This window comes from Lynx canadensis, chromosome B2 (assembly GCF_007474595.2).
Source record: "Lynx canadensis isolate LIC74 chromosome B2, mLynCan4.pri.v2, whole genome shotgun sequence".
Classification (NCBI taxonomy): domain Eukaryota; kingdom Metazoa; phylum Chordata; class Mammalia; order Carnivora; family Felidae; genus Lynx; species Lynx canadensis.
In genome coordinates, this window is record NC_044307.1 from 79,042,975 (window position 1) to 79,065,169 (window position 22,195).

Sequence of the window (22,195 nt, forward strand, 5' to 3'; positions counted from 1 at the left end):
AAAAAAATTTTGAAATCCCCCCTAATATTGATTTTGTATAAACCAAAGATATAATAAGTATAGCATCATTAAAGTAGAGCTACCTAAAGGAGCTTCAGGCAGGTAAAGAAAATCGTATTCAAAAGATGGGCCAAGATTGCTCATCTTATTAAAGGTCTTTGAAACATAAAATAAAAACAGATATTTTTATTATGCAAAATGCCATTTACAGATTTTATGAAATAGGTAACTGGCTTGGAATATTATATTAAGTGATGTGTAATTATGAGATCTCCTTGTCAGTCCTTGCCTTTGTTCTTAGAACTTAATATAAAGCAAGTTGCAGCAGGCCACTTTAAAGATTCTTTCAACAAGGCCACATGTAGCCTTTCTCTTCCTCTTCCATTTATCTCTTTGTCCTATTCTGAGAACAATAATATTTATCCTACCCTATCTTAAAATCTTGACAAAGTTAAGTGGACAAAATATTAGGACATAATGATACTGATAATTCTATCTTTACATCTTTCCAAAGCTTAGGGCTTAAATGCTTACTATGTAGCTAATTTCTTATCATTATTAATTGACCAAAAGGGTATTTTGGCTAGATTTTGTAGCCAAATGGTAAATAAATATCATTTAGAAGAACCAAACTCAAAAAGAGATAGATACCTTCCTGTATCCAAGAAAGCAACTACAGGTTGGTTATATGTAACCAATAGTTCTCTATCACTGAGAGTCCTCAAATGGAAACAAACAAAAAAACCCAAAACCCACAAAAAACCTAGCAGGTAAACATAGTACAACAGTATTCAAGCATCTAGGTATATAATCTCAAAAATACCTTCAAAAACCCTGAAATTTTTTTTAAATTTTTATTATTACGTTTCTTTATTTTTGAGAAGCAGAGGAAGACAGAGCACAAGAAGAGAGGGGCAGAGAGAGAGGGAGACACAGAATCTGAAGCAGGCCCCAGGCTCTGAGCCATCAGCCCAGAGCATGACACGGGGCTTGAACCCACGAACCGTGAAATCATGACCTGAGCCAAAGTTGGACACTCAACCAACTGAGCCACCCAGGCGTCCCAAAACCCTGAAATTCTAACCACAATCTTAGTTCTTTTATTTGCTGTCACAGAATTCAATTTTGACCTTGTTCCTAATTTTTCTTAAAGATTTTGACATAATTGTAGTTAACAGCATAAACATCAAACAACATGAGACTTCTAATTTAATATACCACATCAGAGTAGGTACAATACAGATTTTATTATTTAAATCAATGGAATAATAGGTTACATCATATTCCATGGTTAATTTCAAGGTCTATTCTATAAATTGAAGAATAACTTTTTTTTTTGTATATTGACAAAGTCAGCAACATTTTAAATTGTTAAAAATATACTTAACTCTTTTCTGGAAATTGGAACTGCAGATATTGACTTGATCAAGTTTTCTGGTGGAAGATCCAAAAGTTTGGAAAGCTAATGTTAAAGACAAAAACAAAAACAAAAAGAACAGAGAAAGATGGTTATTAGATTTATACCATATTCAGTGGAATACTGCTTATCAATAAAAAGAATATTCAGGGGCGCCTGGGTGGCGCAGTCGGTTAAGCGTCCGACTTCAGCCAGGTCACGATCTCGCGGTCCGTGAGTTCGAGCCCCGCGTCAGGCTCTGGGCTGATGGCTCGGAGCCTGGAGCCTGTTTCCGATTCTGTGTCTCCCTCTCTCTCTGCCCCTCCCCCGTTCATGCTCTCTCTCTGTCCCAAAAATAAATAAAAACGTTGAAAAAAAAATTTAATAAAAAGAATATTCAGATACTGGACAACTTAAATGAGTCTCAAATGCACTATGCTAAGTGACACAAACCAGACTTAAAAGGCTAGATGGTGTATGATTTACTTACTTGACATTCTGGAAAATCCAAAACTGTAAGAATGATGAACAGATAGATCAGTGGTTGCCAGGGGTTGAGGTTTAAGTAGCAAAAGAAACTGTTCACCAAAAAGGATAAATTTTGTATTTGTAAATTTAAAAATAAATGGTATTGGTGTACCTGGATAGCTCAGTTGGTTAAGTGTCCGACTTTGGCTCAAGTCATGATCTTGCGGTTTGTGAATTTGAGTCCCACATCGGGCTCACTGCTATTGATGGAGGAGCATGGTGCAAGCTGAGAGCAAAATACAGGCTGGCAGACCCCTCCTCCCCCAGGTGGAATATGTGTGATATTCCTCGGACACTCCTGGCTACCCAAGAACTAAGGAAAGAGGTTTAAGTGCTTGCCATGGTAATGTGGGAAACTAAGGCAAATGAAACATTATATTCCCTTACTGCATACAACCCACTGAGAAGTCATTGAAACTGGCAGAGTGACCTCCCTCTAGGAGCTCAGCTGCCTCGATGATGATGACCCTTTGCTAGGGGCAAAACAGAACCTTAGCTTAACATTACCCCAACCTCCAGAATCCTGTTAAGTCAGCTTCCTTTATCTCAACTGCCCCAAGATATATGCTGGCAATCACAGTCCAGTTTATGGCCCCCTGATATGCATCTCAAGAGTCTCATGACTGAGGTTTTATTAAACAGTAAAAAATGGTGTTTCCCTAGCAACCGCTACTCCCTGAAGGTCCTGGAAACCTTGCTTCCAAAATACCTTAGAGACTTACTCTATCCCTGACCCCTTCCCAACCTGAAGGTATATAATGAGTTACCCCTCACAACCCCAGTGCAGCTCTTCCTGCCCATGGGTCCTGTCCCTACGCTTTAATAAAATCACCTTTTTGCACCAAAGACATCTTCAAGAATTCTTTCTTGGCCATCAGCTCCAGGCTCCCCATCATCATCCCAAACTTCATCATTATCAGCACAGAGTCTGCTTCAGATCCTCTGTCCCCCTCTCTCTGCCCTTCCTGCATTTCCTCTCTCACAAAAATTATTAAACTTTTTAAAAATAATAAATAAATGGTATTTTATTATTTATTTTTTTAATGTTTGTTTACTTTTGAGAGAAAGACCGAGCAGGGACGAGCAGAGAAAGAGGGAGACAGAGAATCTGAAGCAGGCTCCAGGCTCTGAGATGTCAGCTTAGCGCCTGATGTGGGGCTCGAACCCACAAGCCGTGAGATCATGACCTGAGCTGAAGTCAGATGCTTAACCAACTAAGCCACCCAGGTGCCCCTAGATTTTCTATCTTAAGTACAACTAAAGTCTGCTGGCTAAACAAAAAACAAAAAACTTAGTTACAAAGGTGAATTTTAAAGGATTTCATCTGACAAGTTGTGAACTTAGGTAATACAATGTTTACATTTAAATGAAAAACACAAAAAACTTTGTTTCCAGTAAAAAAGAATCTAACTACACAGTACAGTACTACCTGGCAACAAACTTTTCCTAAAAGTAAATTCTAAGACCAAGTTATAGTCACATGAAGATATAAATACCGAAATAGAAAATACCTTTAATAGCAGTTTTACAGAGGCACAAAAACATTATTATAGGATGTAAATTAAAAAGCCAAAATAAAGAGATTGAGGGAAAAGGAGAAATATGGGGAAGCACTGTTTACAATGGGCACAGAGTTTCAGTTTTACAAATGAAGAGTTCTGGAAAAGGTTGATGGTTATGGTTGCACAACGGTGTGAATGTACTTAATGCCACTGGACTGCACATTTAAAAATACTTAAAATGGTAAATTTTATATTGTATAGATTTTCCCATAATTAAAAACAAAACAAAAAACCTAAAGAAAGACCCTGGGATGAAGTAGTGGAAGGAAGCCTTCTTTACATAATCTCCCACGTCCCACCCATTATCAAAATAAAATGAAAAGGATGGAAGAATGGAGAGGAGAAAGAAAGGATGGTAGCTAATAAAAAGGGTAGATTGTTGGTTCTCCAGCAACAAATATACAGGATAGGCACTGCCCAAAGTTAGAAACTTCGAAAGTGACAGCCAAGAAAAGAAACAGCAGATTTTGAAGAGGAATGAAGCAGCCTTGTTTGGCAAGGCTCCTAACTTGAATTAACAATTCTCATTAATACCTCAATCTGGAGAGAAAAAAAATAAATTCATTATTTTATTTGACATATTATTTATATGACCAGAGGAAGATGCTACAGAGCTGTGGGAGAGAATGAGTAAAACAGAGAAGTGAATTCCAGTACTTTTCAGAAGTGAAGATTCTAGAGCAGCACACTAGTTTTCTCCAAATGGAAACAATATATTCCCCAATTAAATGGAGCAGATTCTTTTTTTCTTGAGACAGACACACACACACACACACACACACACACACACACAGAGAGAGAGAGAGAGAGAGAGAGAGAGGGAAGGAGGGAGGGAGAGAACGTGTGTAAGCATGCAAGTGTTAGCAGGTGGGGTGGCAAAGGGAGAAAAGGAGAATCTCAAGCAGGCTCTGTGCCACCGTGAGATCATGACCTGAGCTGAAATCATGAGTCGGACGCTTAACCAACTGAGCCACCCATGTGCCCTGAGCAGATCCTAATATGGTTTTGTATGGGCAGTAAGAATCAGAGGAGGAACTTTTATAGGAAGATGAAAAAAATATTAGAGCAAGCCAGCAAAAATTTAATATGCCAAGTCAGAGTTCATGAGTAATGTATACAAGTCACCATGACCTACCTACCAGAGAGACAGAATGGAAATCCCTAGAGTTTATATTTTTTTGTAATCATAAAAGCAAGGTGAGCCAAGAAAAAAATCTCACATGGAGAATGAAGTCACCCATACAATGCAGGAACAAACAAAGTGTGGGCAGAGCTGTCAAGCATGATCAAGATGAAAAGTAGGTAAAACAAACAGGCAAACTCAAAGAGGTGGGGAGGGAGGAGACGGAAGGCCAGATGGTCAAAGAACTCTTGTTTAGGGGCACCTGGGTCACTCAGTCGGTTAAAAGTCTGACTTTGGCTCAGATCTTGATCTCATGATTTGTGAGTCTGAGCCCTGCATCAGGCTCTGTGCAGACAGCTTGGGAGCCTGGAGCCTGCTTCAGATTGTCTGTCTCTGTCTCTGTCTCCCTCCCCATCCATGCTCTCCCTCTCTCAAAAATTAAAAAATTAAAAAAAAATAAATAACCGAATGAATACAAAAACATTCATCCAAAGTCTTCAAGATTTGTGAACACAATAAGGATTTTTAAGACAAAAAAAGATAAAAAGGGAATCTAAAAATTAAATACAAATTGATAATAATTTTTATTATACAATTAAGAAACGCAAAGGCCGATAATTAAAAGAAAGACACAGAAGGCCGATAATTAGAGAATACAGATTTTAAAAAACACAAATGAAAGCAATTAGAGGACAATAAATAAAATTTGTATAAGATAATCCAACCTTAGGATAATTGGTGTCCCCAAAACACAAAAGAGCAGCAAAGAAGACAGGAAAATAAGTACAATGGTTCTCTAGCACTCCAGCAACATAAGAATAGAGAAATAAAACCCAAAGTCACACTCTTCAAAAACTGATAGCTAAGGAAAGATGCAAGAGTCTGAAGCAGAATGGAGCAGTCTTGTGTAGCAGGGTTCCTAACTTGGTTTCTCTTATCAGAAACTATAGAGATGAAATCAACAAAACCCATGAAAATTAAGAAATATTCATAGATATATATCTTGACTCTCACAAAAGCAAGGCCTGAGAAAAGAACTATGTGCAGGTAGTTTATTTGGGAGGTGACTCCTGAGGGCATAAGTGACAGATTGACAAGAGTGAGAAGGAAGGAGAAAAAGTTAAAGACTGCTGTCAAGGTCACTGCTACAGGCAATAAGGGCTGAATTTCTATAGCACCTCCCAAAAAGCACACACAGTATCTACCAAAATTGGCTATCCAAAAATAGGAAGCAGGAGTTTCCATTCCCCATTGATTGAGGGCTGCTTTTTTTTTTCTTAATGTATATTTATTTTTAGGAGAGAGACAAAGTGCAAGCGTGCACAAGTGGGCGAGAGGCAGAGGGAAACAGAGGATCTGAAGCAGGCTCTGTGCTGACAGCAGAGAACCCAATGTGGGGGACTCGAACTCACAAACCACATGAGATTGTGACCTGGGCCGAAGTCAGACACTTAACTGACTGAGCCACCCAGGCTCCCGTGAGGGCTGTCTTTGAGGGTGTTAACTCTGCCACACTTGAGCTAGGCATAGGCTTGAACCAGCAGGCTATTAGACTAGATGAGGTGCTGTTAGAAATAAGTGATTGGAGGCAGATGTGAAACCAGTCACATAAGTGGCAGCTGGAGCCAAGCAAGGTGTGACCAAAGTGATAGGAGATAAGGCAGAATACTCAATAAAATGGAAAATTTCCCTGAAATGAGGAGCTAAATCTAAATTGTGGTATATTACTACAATGACACCGAGCAGTAAAATGAAAGAATTAGACCTCTCCATGCATTATTACAGATATATCTTTTTTAAGAAATTGAGGCTAAGAAACAAAAAACCCAAGTTGCAGAAGGATGATTACAGTTTGATTACTGTGAGAAATGAGCCCACTGACCCAATCAAAGGAGGGATGGGGAGACTTGGAACACAGTGAAGTGAGGCTTGTAATCAATTTTCTTGCAAGAGCAGTGTCTGATGGACAGGCACACTTGGGGCAGTTACAGCAGACAATTTACCTTCTACCCTGGTTCCTCTTTGGTTGAGTACTACAGAGGTTACAGCTTTACCTGGAAGTCACCTATGCCCATGTAAGGCAAAAAGTAGTCTGACTGGAATAAATGTACATTTCTTGAGGTGATGCAGAGACGCCAGTTCTTTGGTGCATGCTCGTTGCAAAGCCCATGAAAAATAAGCCCACGAAATGGAGAGGGTTAAGAACAACCAGGAAGTGAAGTGTCCATGGGTTTGGGACTCCACTGGGTGTGTGTGTGGGGGGGGGGGAGGGGGGGTGGCTGGTACATATTTCCAGATTTTACAGAAGGGGCAGAGAACTTACATACCTGTCAAAGGAGAGGGTAGATTTAAACCCATGTCTTCCATGGTCAATGTTCTTAATCATTATAACTATGGTTTCCACATTTTGTTGCACAGTCCACATCGGAATGACTCACAAATCTTTAGAACACACTGATCCCTGGCTCCCACAGCCAAATATGCTGGTATGACCTGGGGAACAGGATGTAAAAGTTCTCTGGTCTATTCTAATATGCAGTAAAGTGTGGCAACCACACCGCACTATACCTTTAGGTTTCCTGGTCTTTCCGAGTTGGTAGTTATCAAGCCTGGAGGAACATCAGAATCACCTGATGATTTTTAGAACTTTGTCCCCCACCTCACCCCAGACCAATGGGCCTGGGCTTAAGTATTTTTTTAAAAAAATATTTATTTATTTTTCAGAGAGAGAGAGAGAGAGAGAAAGAGAGAGAGAGAGGTATAGAGAGAGCGGACAGAGGAAGTGAAGCGGGCTCGGCACTGACAGCAGAGCCTGCTGCAGGGCTCAAACCCAAGAACTGTGAGATCATGACTTAAGCCGCAGTCAGATGCTCAACCTACTGAGCCACCCAGGTGCCCTTGGGCTTAAGTAATTTATAATGCTTCTCAGGTGATTCCAGTCTATAAAATAGGCTTGAGAACTGCTGCTTAGGAAGGTACCAGCAGTCTCTCCTCACATTACCAATCAGTGCCAAGGCTAGTGAGTGTTTTTAATGAGAGGAACATCTTTCAAATGGGTGGGGCACAAAAAAAAAAAAGAAAGAAAGAAAAATTAAGAAGCACTGTCAAGTGGTCGAATGTCAGAGAGCATGGTTTTTAATTCACCTACATTCCCATAGGTCCACAATTATTCAGGAAATCATAAGATTTTCTTTAACTGTCTCTGAACTTGGATTTAATGCTTTCTCTCATGAGAATGTTGCCTATGGGTTTCCTAATACATTTCCTTTCTTCTTTCCCCTACAGATAAAGGTGTTTTCCTGGCATTGGGCTTCACCTAGGACTACCGCAGGTAAAACAAGGGCCTATTGATAATTACCTACTTGAGACCTCAGGATGATGAAAGAAAAAACTTCTACAGAATAAAATATACTAAAAATTACTCAAGGAGGATAATAAGACCACAACAATAAAGCTCAAAATTTTAACAGAGAAATAAAATCCACAAAATATTAAACACATTCCTTGAGAAGTAAACTAAATAACCCAAATGAATAAGGAGAAAACCTGAGGTTGAAAGCAGGGAACATTTAAGAGAGCACAAAAGTGAAAATCCACATATGCCAGATCTGGCTTGGGAACTTAAGATCAGATTCTAATGTGTAATATAATAATGGCCAATATGTATCGAGTGCCAACAATGTACCAGGTACAATTCTAAGTCTTAGATTTGGCAATATAGCATCAGAGATTTTAATATAATCTTTGACTACAAGGGTATCCAGTATGAGAAAGCACATTAATTAAGGAGCTTGTGGGCGGTTCTCAACCATTCCTTTTCCCTCAGACACATACGATTCCTACCCCCAGTACCCAAGTACTGAACACAAAGTCAAAAAAAAAAAAAAATTCCTATCATTCTGGTTCTAGACAGGTTCTAAATTCAATTAGAAATTAAACTTACCAGATTCAAGATCGAAATCTCTGATAATTTCATAAAAACTCTAATTTTGCTAATGAAAAAGAGATCCTTATGCTTTAGCAGTCATACAGGTAGCAGAACTGATATTTCTTAGGAAAATTAGCTCTGTAGTTTTATCCATGTAATAGTCTATAGGCCATGAGTCTCAAAATTCTTAAAATGTTATCAATCACTCTTCCAGATCTTAAATTACTTAAACTGTTTCAATTACCCCTGGTTATTCCTTACTTCTGACTCTCAAATATAACCAGGCCAGGTACGTACATTTGCCAGCAAGAGCCAATGCACAAGCATGCCCATATTTGTACAGACTTTCTTCAGGTACAGGTCTGGATTAACTGACTCAAACTGGCAGCAAACCTGGTAACAACTGAAACTTCAGGGTACAGAAGAGAACTTCCCAAAAGATTGGGAAGGCAAGTTATTACCGACTACCTATAATGAAAGAAATTTAGCACAACTCTTGAATAACTTGTAGTTTTAAGCAGAATGGAACGCTGGCGGGCCCGTTAGAAGTACGTGTTAGGAGAGAAATACACATCTAGACAATTCAGTCATTCAGCAAAATGTTAATAACTGGTGAATCTGGATAAAGAGTATATGGAGTTTTTTGCACTATTATCATAACTTTTCTTTAATTTTGATATTCAGAATTAAAAGTAAAAAAAAAAAAAAATTAAAATGAACCAGCTGGATTTATTTTAAACTTAACGTCAAAACCTAAGTGAAAAGAGAAAGGGAAACAAATCTATACTCTGCCATTATGTTTCTGAGACAGATATAGGCTATTTTATAGAATATAAAGAATTAGAGCTTTCAGTCAAAAAGCTAGGTTTGTAGTTCAACTCTACAATTTCGCTGCTCTGTAACTTTATTCTTTTATCTTCCAGAGTTTCAGTGTCCTCCTCTATAAAATGGAGATGATACAAATAGGACGATTGAAAAGATTAAAATATCACAATATCAAGTACTGTACACTTTGTGTGCATACCACAGTCCTAAGTGATGGGAGACAAAATCTCTATAGGACTTCTAGGTTTCTGTGTGTCTTGTAAACATGGCATAAAATCTTTTCAAAGATGCACGTATAGCAAACAGATCTGTAACACAGAGAGTCCCACTGCAGAGCAAAGGGGAACGTGCCTACTGCCCATTCTAAAAGACTCGGGGCTCCTCTCCTATGTACCTATGTAACACGGCACACTACCTGTGCAGGTATCATCTGACCTTCCTCACACTGCCCTGTGGAAGAAGAGGTGTCTGGGGAACCGATACAAGCAAATGTTGATACTCTGACCACTACTATTGCCGTAATAAAATCCTTTTTTCGCCAAGGGATCTCATGTTTTCTGCCACCATCAATGAACTGTGGTAAAATCCCAAACCTTCACAGTTCTTGACACTATACACCTTCCGTTAACATTTATGTCCTTAGATCTTATCAACAGCCCCATAAAGATCAGCAAAAACACTGCATGGTACAAGTGAGATATTTCACAAATGGCAGTTATTATTGTCTTCATCATCATTAATCTTTGCAACAATCCTGTAAACTTGGAATCAATACCATCATTTTATAGGTTAATTAACCTGCCAAGAGTAAGTCAGTCACACAAATGGAAGGACTACAATTTTAATCCTTTCCAGTTTTACCATGTTATCTCACAGCTTTGAAATTATGAACTCATTTGGCGAAGCTGCAAACCTTATATTACATCACCAACAGCTACTTACTCTTTAAATATTTATTAAACATCTTCTGTTTTAGGCACTTTGTTGATGCTACGGACATAGTGAATCAAACATGCTGTCTTCATGAAGCTTATAGAGAAAGCATACACCAAAACAAGTAAAACAACTAATTCCCTAAGAATAATTAATTAGCTAATGAAGTAATTATTAGCTCTTGCAAGTGTTATGATGGAAGCAAACAAGGGTCTGAGACAGAGAGCAACTGGAGGACACACTTTTCAAACTATAGGTTGTCAGTTGGGAATCAATCCCAAGCAGGACTTTCTGAAAAATGCAGTATAGAAAAGAATGCACACACTTTATAAGGTAAGTATTGTTTTGTGAAACTCTGATCTTGCACAATAAAATCATTTCCTTTAGGCACAGGGAATAATCTACGCAATGGTAATGGAAAGGCCTTGCTTCGTTAGAAAAACAAACTGTGTGGCTAGAATCCTATAGAAAGGAAGAATAGAGTGGTATGAACTGAGGTTGGAAAGAAAGATGTTATGATTCCGGTAGAGTTTAAGCAACACAGTTTTAATTAGGTAAGTGATGTGATTTGATTTACATTTGAGAAGTCACTTTTCTTGATATAAGGAGGATGGATTTGAGGGACAGCAAGTGTGGAAACAGACCTATCAGAATGTTGTTGTAAGTAGCTTGATTTGGGAAGGGAAGGGCAATAGGGATATAAGAGTGGGTGGATTCAAGATATTATTTTGAAGGCAGAGTCCAAAGGACTTGCTGAAGTAAGGCCGTAAGAGGCATACTCTAAATTTCAGTCATGTGCAAATCTTGTAGTTCCAAGAATATACCATGCTCTCCATGTGTCTGTTGTCTACACACATGATCTTCTTGGAATTTCCTACCACTCTCCAAGTTCTCACCCTACTGACTTGGTACACTCCTACCCATCCTCCTTTCAGGACTGAGCCCCAACATTACTTTTCCACAAAGCATTCCCAGACATTTGGAAGCTGTCTTCTCCATATTCCCTTAGCACTTCACACATGCTTTTAATACACTGTTTACAGACTACAATTAGCTGTTATACATGTGTTTCACCAAATTAGTCTGGAGCCATGCCAGGGCAGAAATCATATTCTATGCACTTTCAGCCTTGGGAATGATGATAGTGCTTAGAAAAATGTAGATTCATTAATCAAAATTTGCTGAATGAACGTGCCATTTCCTGTAATACATTCCTTCATTCCTAAACTGTCAAAGGACCCTCATTCATAAAGATATGTATTGCACATATTTTTATTTAATCCTTCAGATCATCCTTCAATGACTCCATATTTGAAGAAATATGTATTTGCTTAGTTTATGCTGCCATACAAATCTATGAGATTCTGTTTAATGATCAGATTGTGCTTCTTGCCTTCATAAAAGAACTATCACAGTATATAGTAAAGGGCTGATTTTGAAATTAGATCTCTGTTCAAAAACCAACTCTTCAATTTATTAACTATGTGGACTGGCTATGGGTAGGTTTTTAATCTCTCTGTATCTGTTTGCTCAACTGTATATGGTTAATACTTCTATGTCATAGGGTCATCATGGGGCTTGAATGTGAACACAAAATAATTAGCACAAATACACATTCAATACGTATCAGTTTCTGCTTCTCCAACTTACCTTCTTTACAAGGAAGAATACAGCCTTTGCAAAACTAAACACAAAAGGTTTCTGGTCATGGCACTACTTTGACCACTGAGAACGGAAATCATCTTACAGCCCCACCCCCCTCCACCCGCCCCCAAACACAACTTGGCCACTGAGGTCCAAAACTACCTACCCTGAATATAGGCTACTGTCTACATTAGAATGACTTTATTATTTCTTTGTCTTCATTAGCATAACTTTTTACTATTCTAGGAGACTCTTGCCCAAATAGCTTGATTATTCATTACAGGAGCTTCTTGAAAAAAACGATCAATTCTTCAGGAGAAAGCACCAATAGTTTATGCCCTAAGACTCCTTGCACTCCTTTCCTTCTATCAATCTTAAAATTGTTAAATCAGTGTCCAATCCTAATCAAGCATCTATCTCCTCCACTCCTTTGCCCTCTCACCCTCTGCCACTGAAAGACCAGCCTTAAACCATACTTCAAATTCTCAAGAAAAATCTGATGCTGCTTTCCTTCCCAGGCACTAACAAAAACTCTGCTGAGGTGTTCTTTCTTATCCCAGTCAGTAAGTCATAAACTCAGATTTGTCCTATCAGGATAGGTGGTGTCTGAGAAACCAGCATTGGACAGGGCAGTACATTTACAAGTATGAAGGCAAGGCAAAGGAATTTTCCCACAAAAGTCCAGAAATACTATAAAAATGAACTAAAGGAAATTACGTATCAGGCAAAATACGTCCACTATTACGTCCATTAATAAAAAGGAAATGGATTTGTCAAGACAATAGGAAGTTGCGTTGCAAAATTCCAAAACGGGACGATGAGTTTTAAAAATTATTTTTGATGAAATTTAATGAAGTGTTTTATTCCTTATTACAGAGCTGTTCACATATAGGACTCTGAATCAAAAACAGCATCTCACGTTATCTTTGGAGTTACCAACAGTAATGCTAGGACAAGCGGCCAAAGTGGCTGCAAGACAAATGATCAGTTTTTAAATTAGATCCTTTCGAATAAAAATTCAGATGCATTATCCATTTCACTAAGTGTAAGCAACACTAATTTCTAAAAGGTCTAATCACGGCCCAGTGACTTTCCACTCGGGTAAAGCATACAAGGCTGTGGGGTAGAATGGAGTGAGGGAAGCAATTTGTGCTGGTTTACTTTTCACCCTGAGAAACCTATTTGGGCTGCATGGCCGACCCTGAACCGGGTTGGCCTCCGCAGCTCGAGCAGTTCCAGAGAGGAAAGAGAAGACGGCAGAAACGGGGTATCCGTGGAATCCACCCTCTCTCTGAGGGATGACCCGCAGCGGTGAAGGGGCTGCGGGGTGGGGGTTCCGCTAGGGCCCTCCTTCTACCAATATTTGGGTCCGTACCTGACGGGCGATGCACCTGCGGAAGCCACACGCCATGGCCACCTCCAAGAAGCACGCCCCAGCTGCCTGGCCCGGATCCTCGCCCCTCCCTTCTCTGCACGCCCCGCCTACGCGCGCCGGAAGCCCGCCCTGGAGGATTCTGCCAGCCAATCAAGAAGCCGCGTGGCCGGCCACTAACCTCTGCCCTGCCGCCGCGAGGGAGCGCGGGAAATCCCGAGTGCTGCTGGAATCCCGCGGGCCGGTGGGACTATGGCCACTTCTTCGGTGTCCAAGGTACGTGGGGAGGTGGGGGAGGGGGGCGGCGGACGCCCACTAGACACAGCGGTCGCTGCATTCCCATTTGAAGAAGGCATGCAGCAGAGGTTACGTAGGCTTCGATGTACCGGCTGGAGCGGAGGGAGTGGCAGGGTGAGCTGAGGCGTCCCTGCTCCAAGTGCAGTTGAGGTCAACTTTGCTTGGGCAGCGAAAACACCGATCTGCCTTAGTATTGTGGCTGGGAGGATTTTGTAAGCTTTGGTTTATGGAGGTCGAATTCCCCGAGGATGTGCCCCAGTCTTCTTTACTTTTTTTCTTTCTCAGAAATATTTGTTATGCGCCAAGCACTCCGTTAGGTACCGAGATAGAGTGTAAACAAAATAGACTCAATGCCTTCACTCAGGAAAAGTATTAAACACAGATAAACTGATGATAACAAATTGTGATAAGTTAGCAAATTGCCCAGGGTCAGAGAAGGCCTTTTGGAGAAAGTGACATTTTAGCTGAGTCCTGAAAAATAAGTAGAAGTTAGGCAAAGGATTGGGGGCAGGGAGACTTAACAGCAAAGAGAATGACATGTTCTTTGGCCCAGAAGATAGAAATAAAGTGATCTATTTAAGGAATGGAAAAATCAGTATAATCAGGAGGTAGCGTTATGAAAAATGAGAATAAAAAAGTAGTGTAGGTGTGTATGTGTGTCAGAGGAGATCATATAGACCTCGTATGGGCTGCCTCAATGGTCAGGGATTGCAAGAAGACATGATAATGTGGTTGGTAACAAGATAAACCCTAGAGTTCTATTGTCTAATGTAATAGCCAGTAGCCACAATAGCCAGTGGCTATTTCAGTTTTAATTAGAATAAAGTAAAATTAAATAAAATTAGAAATACATTTCTTCAGTCTCACTAGCCACATTTCAAGTGTTCAGTAACCACATGTGGTGGTGACTCCCATTTTAGTGCAGAGACATGATATTTCTCCTTTGTTACTAAAAATCCTGTTGTACAGCACTGTTCTATACCCAAGTAAAGTAAGACCTTTAGTAATGAGTTCACCCAGAAGCCCCTGAAGTTAAGCTGTGATAAAGTCGAGAATGTAGGTGAAAACACTGCAAATACATTTCTCCCTATGTTAAAACAGTAGATTAGAAGGCTTTACCATGGGTCTTATTTTTAATTTTGATTAAAATGAAGCTAGAATTATGAGAAGGAGTGCCTTTTGAGACTATATCAAAGGGGAACTTTAAGCCCTTAACTTCAGAGCTTAAGTTTACAGAAGATTGACTGTGATGTCTGGTGCAAATGCCAGTAGAGCTTTAACTGTGCTAGTGTAGTCAGGGTGCTGGAGTGCAAGACCAGCTGGCTCTAGGGGTCTCAAACAGACCACGTTCTGGCACTCGCTGCTGACAAAACCAAAGTCAGAGAAACGAGTGGGAGTGAAACAAGGAAATTTATCTCAGTGAAGCCAACAGTGAGAAGACAGACTAGAGTCTCAAAGACTGTGTCCAAAGTGCTAAAAATGCTTCCAGGTTTATATAAGGAAAATGTGGGACAAAGGTCAGTGGGTTCGCACAGGTGGGCAGTAAAGATCAGATTGATAGATGTCTTGGAATCAATCATGGATGGAGTCTTGCTGGCTCAGGCCAGTCCTTACTGCTTAAGGTGTTAGTTTTGGTTCTGGTTAAGGGATGTTGTGCCCACAGGATGTTTTGCCGGAGTTAAGAGATGAGCTGGAAAGAAGCACTTAATCAATTAGAATGTTTGAGGTCAAAATGGAGGTATTTGAAGTTCTCTTACACTAGTATTTTTTATTAGGATTGGTACTGTTTTTATTATGCCCTGGTTATATATTTCCATAGGTTTTGCATGGTTTGCACCCTAATCCTTTACATTGTATAAACCTCTTATTTTTGTATATCTTGCAGAATTGCGAGTTTTTTTTTCTTTTTCAGGAAAGCATTTACGGCATTATTACAGAAATGCTTGTATTGAGATGATTATGAAAGGGACTTTGCATAAATAAGAATCTTAAGGACTATTTTAGGAGCTCGTGTAACTGCTAGCTTTTTTTTTTTTTTTAATTTTTTTTTCAACGTTTATTTATTTTTGGGACAGAGAGAGACAGAGCATGAACGGGGGAGGGGCAGAGAGAGAAGGAGACACAGAATCGGAAACAGGCTCCAGGCTCTGAGCCATCAGCCCCAGAGCCCGACGCGGGGCTCGAACTCACGGACCGCGAGATCATGACCTGGCTGAAGTCGGACGCCCAACCGACTGCGCCACCCAGGCGCCCCTAGCTTTTTTTTTTAAAACCTATGTAAACTTCTCTTTCCTTGTTACATTTTCTACCTGTTAGCTCTCCTCCTAGATGACTTCTGTCTCAAATACCATCACTTGTTCAGCAATTCAAAGCCGTTAACCATATTACTACTGCTACCATACATTAGGATCCATTCCAGGCACTTGTCATATCTCACTCCTTCATAGTTCTTTTTCTTTTATTGAATTGCAGTTGGATGTAGAAAGGAGGCAATGACAAGGTTGTTGTGGTACTACATGATTTTTATAAATATGTGTATTTCAGTAGTTGCAGATATAAGAGTGTTAAGCACAGTTCTTGGAGCACCTGGGTGCCCCAGTCGGTTAAGTGGTCCGACTTAGGCTCAGGTCATGATCTCACGGTTCAAATCGAACCCCACATCGGTCTATGTGCTGACAGCTCAGAGCCTGGAGCCTGCTTTGGATTCTGTGTCTCCCTCTCTCTGTGCACCTCCCCTGCTCACACTCTGTTTCTCTCAAAAATAAATACACATTAAAAAAATTTTTTTTTAAATAGAATAAAAAAAGGCACTGTTCTTATTTTGGATTCTGTAACCCAAATGGCCACTTTATATTTGCACAGCTCTCTTTAGCACTATCCTGAGAGGATTTTTTCTAGGTGTATTTTTTTAATCTTGTCTTTCATTTTCCATAAAAATGGCAGTCTTTTTTTTCTTAAGTTTATTTTGTTTGAGAGAGTGCGAGTATGAGTGGGGGGTAGGCAGGAAGAGAAAGAACTCCAAGCTAGATCCCAGGAACCATGAGATCATGACCTGGTCAAAATCAGGAGCAGAGTGCTCAACCAACTAAGCCACTCAGGCGCCACAAAAATGGCAGTCTTCAAGAAGCTCTTACATGGTGCGTGGCTTTAAGATTGGTAGAATAAACGCAGAACCAGTAGCTTGGGGGCTGTATATCACTAGTCAAGTAATAACATGATACTAAATGTAACTAGGAAATTACAAGGAAAATTACTTGGCCAGCATTCATTCCATATATTGATTGCCTAATGTATATGCTAACACTACCCTAGATACTGAGGAAACAATTAGGAGTTAAATGCAGTCTGTGCTCTGAAGGCATTCAATAAACTACTTGGTGAGACAGAACCATAAATATGATACACAGTGAAAGGGATTTAAAACAAAGCAAAATAAAGGCATTCAAGTATTCTGAGCTCTTAGGGAAAGGAATAATTCTAACTAGAGAACTAGGGAAGTTTTCCCAGAGCAGATGAGTAAGAGTTTTATCAGATGAAGAAAGATGTATAAGGTGAAACAGTAGCCAAAATTATCTATTTCCTGTCAAGGTTATGGATCCTTGAAGTTTAATTAAATAATAAATATTTCTTCTGAAATGAGACAGCGTCACTATTTTTTACCTTAATTTTAATGTATGCTATTAATGTTCTCTAAGTTTTATAAAAATGGAAACTTTTTGGGTTTAAATTTCATCAGCTTTTATTTTGTCTCTTAGATCAGGTTTCTAAGAGCAAAATCAAAGATGAGCATCCCATGGAAAGGAGGAGAAAGAAATGGATAGTCCCTTTGTTTTTCAAGAATTTTCCTGTTCTAATTCAGATAGAAGAGAGATGATTTCTTAGTACTTTAAAGAAATACTTTTTAAAAATTCTGCTTATCCACAAAATACTTGGTTAATCAGATTTATCTGCTCCTTGGCTACTTTGACTTTATACTTTTTTTCCTTTTTACTTTTTTTTTAATAGGGTTGTTTTGTGTTTAAGCCAAACTTCAAGAAGAGAAAGATCTCTGTGCCAGTAGGTAAGATGTCTTAATATTGAATTGGCTAGTTTTCCTCCCCTAAGTTTTGAACTAACCTAACCCTAATTGAATTTAGTAGTTTTCTTGTCTTAAGTTTGACTTTACTTACCTTCCTGATGTAGCAGTTATAGTCAAAGGGATAAGGTACCTCCCAGGGTTTCAATCTAAAAGGGACTCCAATAGACCTTCAAAGGCAAATTGGAAAGTAAATTTCCTTCAAAGGATATGTCCCCATTCTTCAAAAGAGATTGTCTTAGGGGAGCCTGGCTGACTCAGACAATAGAGCATGCAACTCTTGATCTCTGAGTAGTGAGTTCAAATCCCACATTGGGCATAGAGCTTACTTTAAAAAAAAAAAAAGTTACCTATCTATTTATCTATATATAATTATAAAATAAAATAAAAGAGACTAACTCAGATGGATTTAAAAAAAGAGAGATTGTCTTAAAAATCTCAGTGATTTCCTGGGGTACGTTAGGGGAAATTGAATGCAAAAGAGCCAGAAATACTTTTTGGACTGATGGAAATGTTTTCTAGATTGAGGGAGCAGTTATACGAGTGTATACTTATATTAGGACATACTAGACTGTTAAAATGGGCATATTTTATTATTGTAAATTATTCCTCAATAAAATTCAGATTAAAAAAATACTATCTTTCTTAATTTATCTCCAGATACCTGTGTGGTGATCATGTTAGGAAGAATTGACTTTTTCAAACAAATCATGATATTAATGTCAGAAAGTGTTTATCGTACTGGTTTTCAATTGTGGCTGCAGATTGGAATCACCCAGGGAACTTAAAAAAGAAATTGTTTCAAGGTTTTTTTGGATATAATTGTAGATTCCTGTGCAGTTGCAAGAAAGTATAGAGAATTTCTTTGTGCCCTTTACCCAGTAAATCTCCAGTGGTAACATTTTGGGTAACTGGTAAAATATCATAACCAGGAAACTTAACATTGGTATAATCCATTGACTTTACTTAGATTTCAACTTGGGAAACTTTTTAAAGATACTAATGCCCAGACCCCATCTCAGACCAATTGAATCAGAATCTCTGGGAATGTTACCTAGGCATTTATATATATATATTTTTTTAAAGCTCCTCACAGGCTAATTATTTACACTCAGTCTTCAGTACTGTAAAGATTAATTCTGATGGAAAAATTATGTGTAATTAAGCATATTTGTGTACTCGTTTTGAATTAAAAAAGAAAAAAACAACTGTACCACTGTTTGACTAAGAAAATAAATAACTTGTATTTATTGAAAAGGATTTTTCTAAGTCATCACATGATGCAAACCTTAGGGTGTTAGTTACTCCTTTAGTTTTAGACAAGCTAGGTACTCTTACCTGTGCTCAAGGAGCAAATAATAAAATAATTGTCATATTGAGGGGGACAGAGGGTAGGTATGACTTATAATAAGAACCTAGTTTCTCATTAACAGAATAAACAGTGATCTCAAGTTCTATACCCTCTTAAACTTAGTGTCAAAGGAACATGAAACTGCCGTATTCCTTGTCCCACCCCCAAAATAAAAAGTGACAGTGATAGACTTGGAAATAGTGAACAAACAAAAGCTACATTATAATTTTTTTAATTTGTAAGTGGTTGACTTAATGAACACATTTCCTTAATATTGGAGATTGCTAAACTCGAAATAGTTCATTTTCAGAGAAAATTCAAGTCGTTTCCCATTATCTATGAAGAAAATAGAAGATAAAATGACATCTGATAACATCAGCAATGTCATTATAACTAACAAAATTGCTAGCATTTATTGAGTTTTTATTATATGCTAGATTTTTATAGGCCCTATATGTGTTACTTTCAATTCTCTCAGCAAACTATGAGAAATGTATTATGATTATCTCCATGAAAATATATGAGGATACTTAGACATAGAAAGAACTTTCTCAGTGATAGTGCTAATAAATGGCAGAGCTGAGATTTGAACCTAAGTTGTCTGATTCCAGAGCCCCTGGTCTAACCATTGCTTGGTACTTCCTCTCATATGAAGTGAATTTTTGCTTAGAACTTTTTCTGTTGAATTTCAGCTATAATTAAGATTTAAAGTTTTTAGTATTAGTAAACCTAATATATATAATTGTATAATTAAACTTTGCTTAGTTTTTTTTTTTTTTTTCATTCTACTGATCTGAAACCGATAGTATTTCGATATGAGAATCTTAAAGGAATTGACCCTGATTATAAGACAGATGGTGCAGGAATGAGGAAAACATATCTAGATTTTAGCACTTGCCTTCACTGGCTTCAATTCTTGAAACAGATTGCCTGAAGAAGTAGGAAGATGCCCTACATTTTGTCCCCCATCTGTCCACTGACTTGAAGACACTTGGATGTGTACCTAAGAGAGGACTGGTAACTCTTCCTCTCCTCTGTATTCTGTGGATGACTGTGTATCCTAGAAAACGACAGGGCAAGAAGGAGAGAGAAAGGGAGAGAGAGGGACTGAAACCTGTGGGGGCACTGACACTGACACTGTGGAAGTTCACACTGAAGTAGAGCATTGTGCGTAGGAGCAGGTGGGAACCTGTCAACAGTAATAGTTTACATTCTTTAGGTCTTCTCAATGCTGATTTATTTTTTACCTTCCTGTTCTATAAATGACTGAGAGAAATAACAGGTTAAATTGTCCTGCTGCTGCTGTTTCCCAATTTCTAACTGTTTTTGTAAGTATTTTGATGCCATGTTATTCAGCACATTAAAAATTATTGTCTTGATTTGCCACTTTAACATTTTATATGGATTTACTCATTATCAAAGTAAAATGACTTCTGTTCTAAGGCTACCCTGTTGTTCTGCTTTGTCTCTTAGTAATAGTGTATTTCCTTGCCTTTTCTTGTTTGCATTTTTATACTATAACCTTGTCTATCATTTTACCATGTAATGACTTCAGTATATTCTAAAGACTTTTGATAAATTCAAAAAATATTTGCTAAGAACTCTGAGTGAGCTATGAACAGAAGGAAAGTTCCCTAACATAAAAGAGAATCTCTATTCCAAACTACCAGAACTTGATGGTAGAATGCTAGTGGCATCTCAGTAAAGTCAGGAACAAAATATGTATTTTCACATTATTATTGAATACTATAAAAGTTCTAGTTGTTACAATAAAGTACTAACAGTAAACAACAAGAAATATGAAGGAAAGTAGAAAACTACAAAGAATGTAAAATAATTTGTTTAAAGGAAGAGATCTGTAGTGTTTGGATGTGAATTTTTTAACAACTTCATATCATTTCTTCCCAAATCAATCTCCAGATTTTATTTAATCAAATCACAATGCCATTTTAGTTATTTTTGAGCAATAGCAAAGTTTATTTGAAAGAATGGGTTAAAATATTTTGAAGAAGAATGATAATGTTTGGTGGTGGTAGGAGGAAGATCTGGAGTAATACTTCAAGGAGTAATACTCCATATGCGAGCGTGCTGCAAAGCTCCAGCCATTAAAACAGTTCAGTAGAGCTGTGGGAATAAACGTGGATTCAGTAGAACAAAAGAAAGAGTTAAAATATAGTTACAAGTGCATTTGTAAGTATTTAGATAATAAAGGCATCTCAAGTTAGTGGGAAAAAGGATAGATTATTTAATAAGTGAACATTTTCAAACTGAAGGTTAAAATCCAAGTGCGAGTCATGCAATAAACTTAGTGAGTCATAATGGTTTTAAAAAATAGAATAGAAAAGAAAACATTCACTGTCACATGACAAGAATTGTTTTGTGGGTCTTTTGTTTTTGTTTCTGTTAAATGTGTGTTGGATTATGATATAAAATTTGTTTATTTATTATGAAATTTACTGTCAAATTGGTTTCATACAACACCCAGTGCTCATCCCAACAGGTGCCCTCCTCAATACCCATCACCCACCCTCCCCTCCCTCCTACCCCCCATCAACCCTCAGATTGTTCTCAGTTTTTAAGAGTCTTATGGTTTGGCTCCCTCCCTCTCTAAATTTTTTTTTTTCCTTCCCCTCTCCCATGGTCTTCTGTTAAGTTTCTCAGGATCCACATTAGAGTGAAAACATATGGTATCTGTCTTTCTCTGTATGACTTATTTCACTTAGCATCACACTCTCCAGTTCCATCCATGTTGCTACAAAAGGCCATATTTCACTCTTTCTCATTGCCACGTAGTATTCCATTGTGTATATAAACCACAATTTCTTTATCCATTCATCAGTTGATGGATATTTAGGCTCTTTCCGTAATTTGTCCATTATTAAATAGATTGGCCCAGTTTTAAATTAGGAGTTGGTTGCATTTTTTGACATTAAGATGTTTTGATTGTTGAGCTTGAACGCTTTCTTAATTGATGGCTGCTTTTAGGCCAACTATGGTTTGTATTTATGCTTACTCTCTAATAAAGGCTGTATCCTAATTCTAAAAAGCTGTACCTTTTTAGATTATATTTTAAACTTACATTAAAATTTGCTGCTATAAACATTGGGGTACAAGTGCCCCTATGCATCAGCATTCCTGTATCCCTTGGGTAAATTCCTAGC

At 38.3% G+C, this 22,195-nt stretch overlaps 2 protein-coding genes across 10 annotated transcripts in view; one reads left to right on the plus strand and one right to left on the minus strand.

Moving 5' to 3' along the window:
- Window positions 1-13,390, minus strand: part of RARS2 (arginyl-tRNA synthetase 2, mitochondrial) — a 69,164-nt gene extending 55,774 nt beyond the window's left edge. For all 5 annotated transcript variants that reach the window (XM_030315945.1, XM_032593210.1, XM_032593209.1 and 2 more), the window contains exons 1-2: window positions 13,315-13,390; window positions 1,389-1,462 (exon numbers count right to left, since the gene is read on the minus strand). In XM_030315945.1, the coding sequence (XP_030171805.1) occupies window positions 1,389-1,462; window positions 13,315-13,350 (110 nt within the window). In that variant the 5' untranslated portion in view covers window positions 13,351-13,390. The remainder of the gene's footprint in view (window positions 1-1,388; window positions 1,463-13,314) is intronic.
- A 106-nt stretch (window positions 13,391-13,496) lies between these two features.
- ORC3 (origin recognition complex subunit 3) overlaps window positions 13,497-22,195 on the plus strand; it is a 62,031-nt gene continuing 53,332 nt past the window's right edge. For 2 of the 5 annotated variants that reach the window (XM_030315951.2, XM_030315950.2), the window contains exons 1-2: window positions 13,518-13,587; window positions 17,614-17,668. In XM_030315951.2, the coding sequence (XP_030171811.1) occupies window positions 13,564-13,587; window positions 17,614-17,668 (79 nt within the window). In that variant the 5' untranslated portion in view covers window positions 13,518-13,563. Of the gene's footprint in view, window positions 13,588-17,613; window positions 17,669-22,195 lie in introns of all 5 variants that reach the window. The other 3 variants (XM_032593213.1, XM_030315949.2, XM_032593214.1) reach the window with 3 other exon arrangements.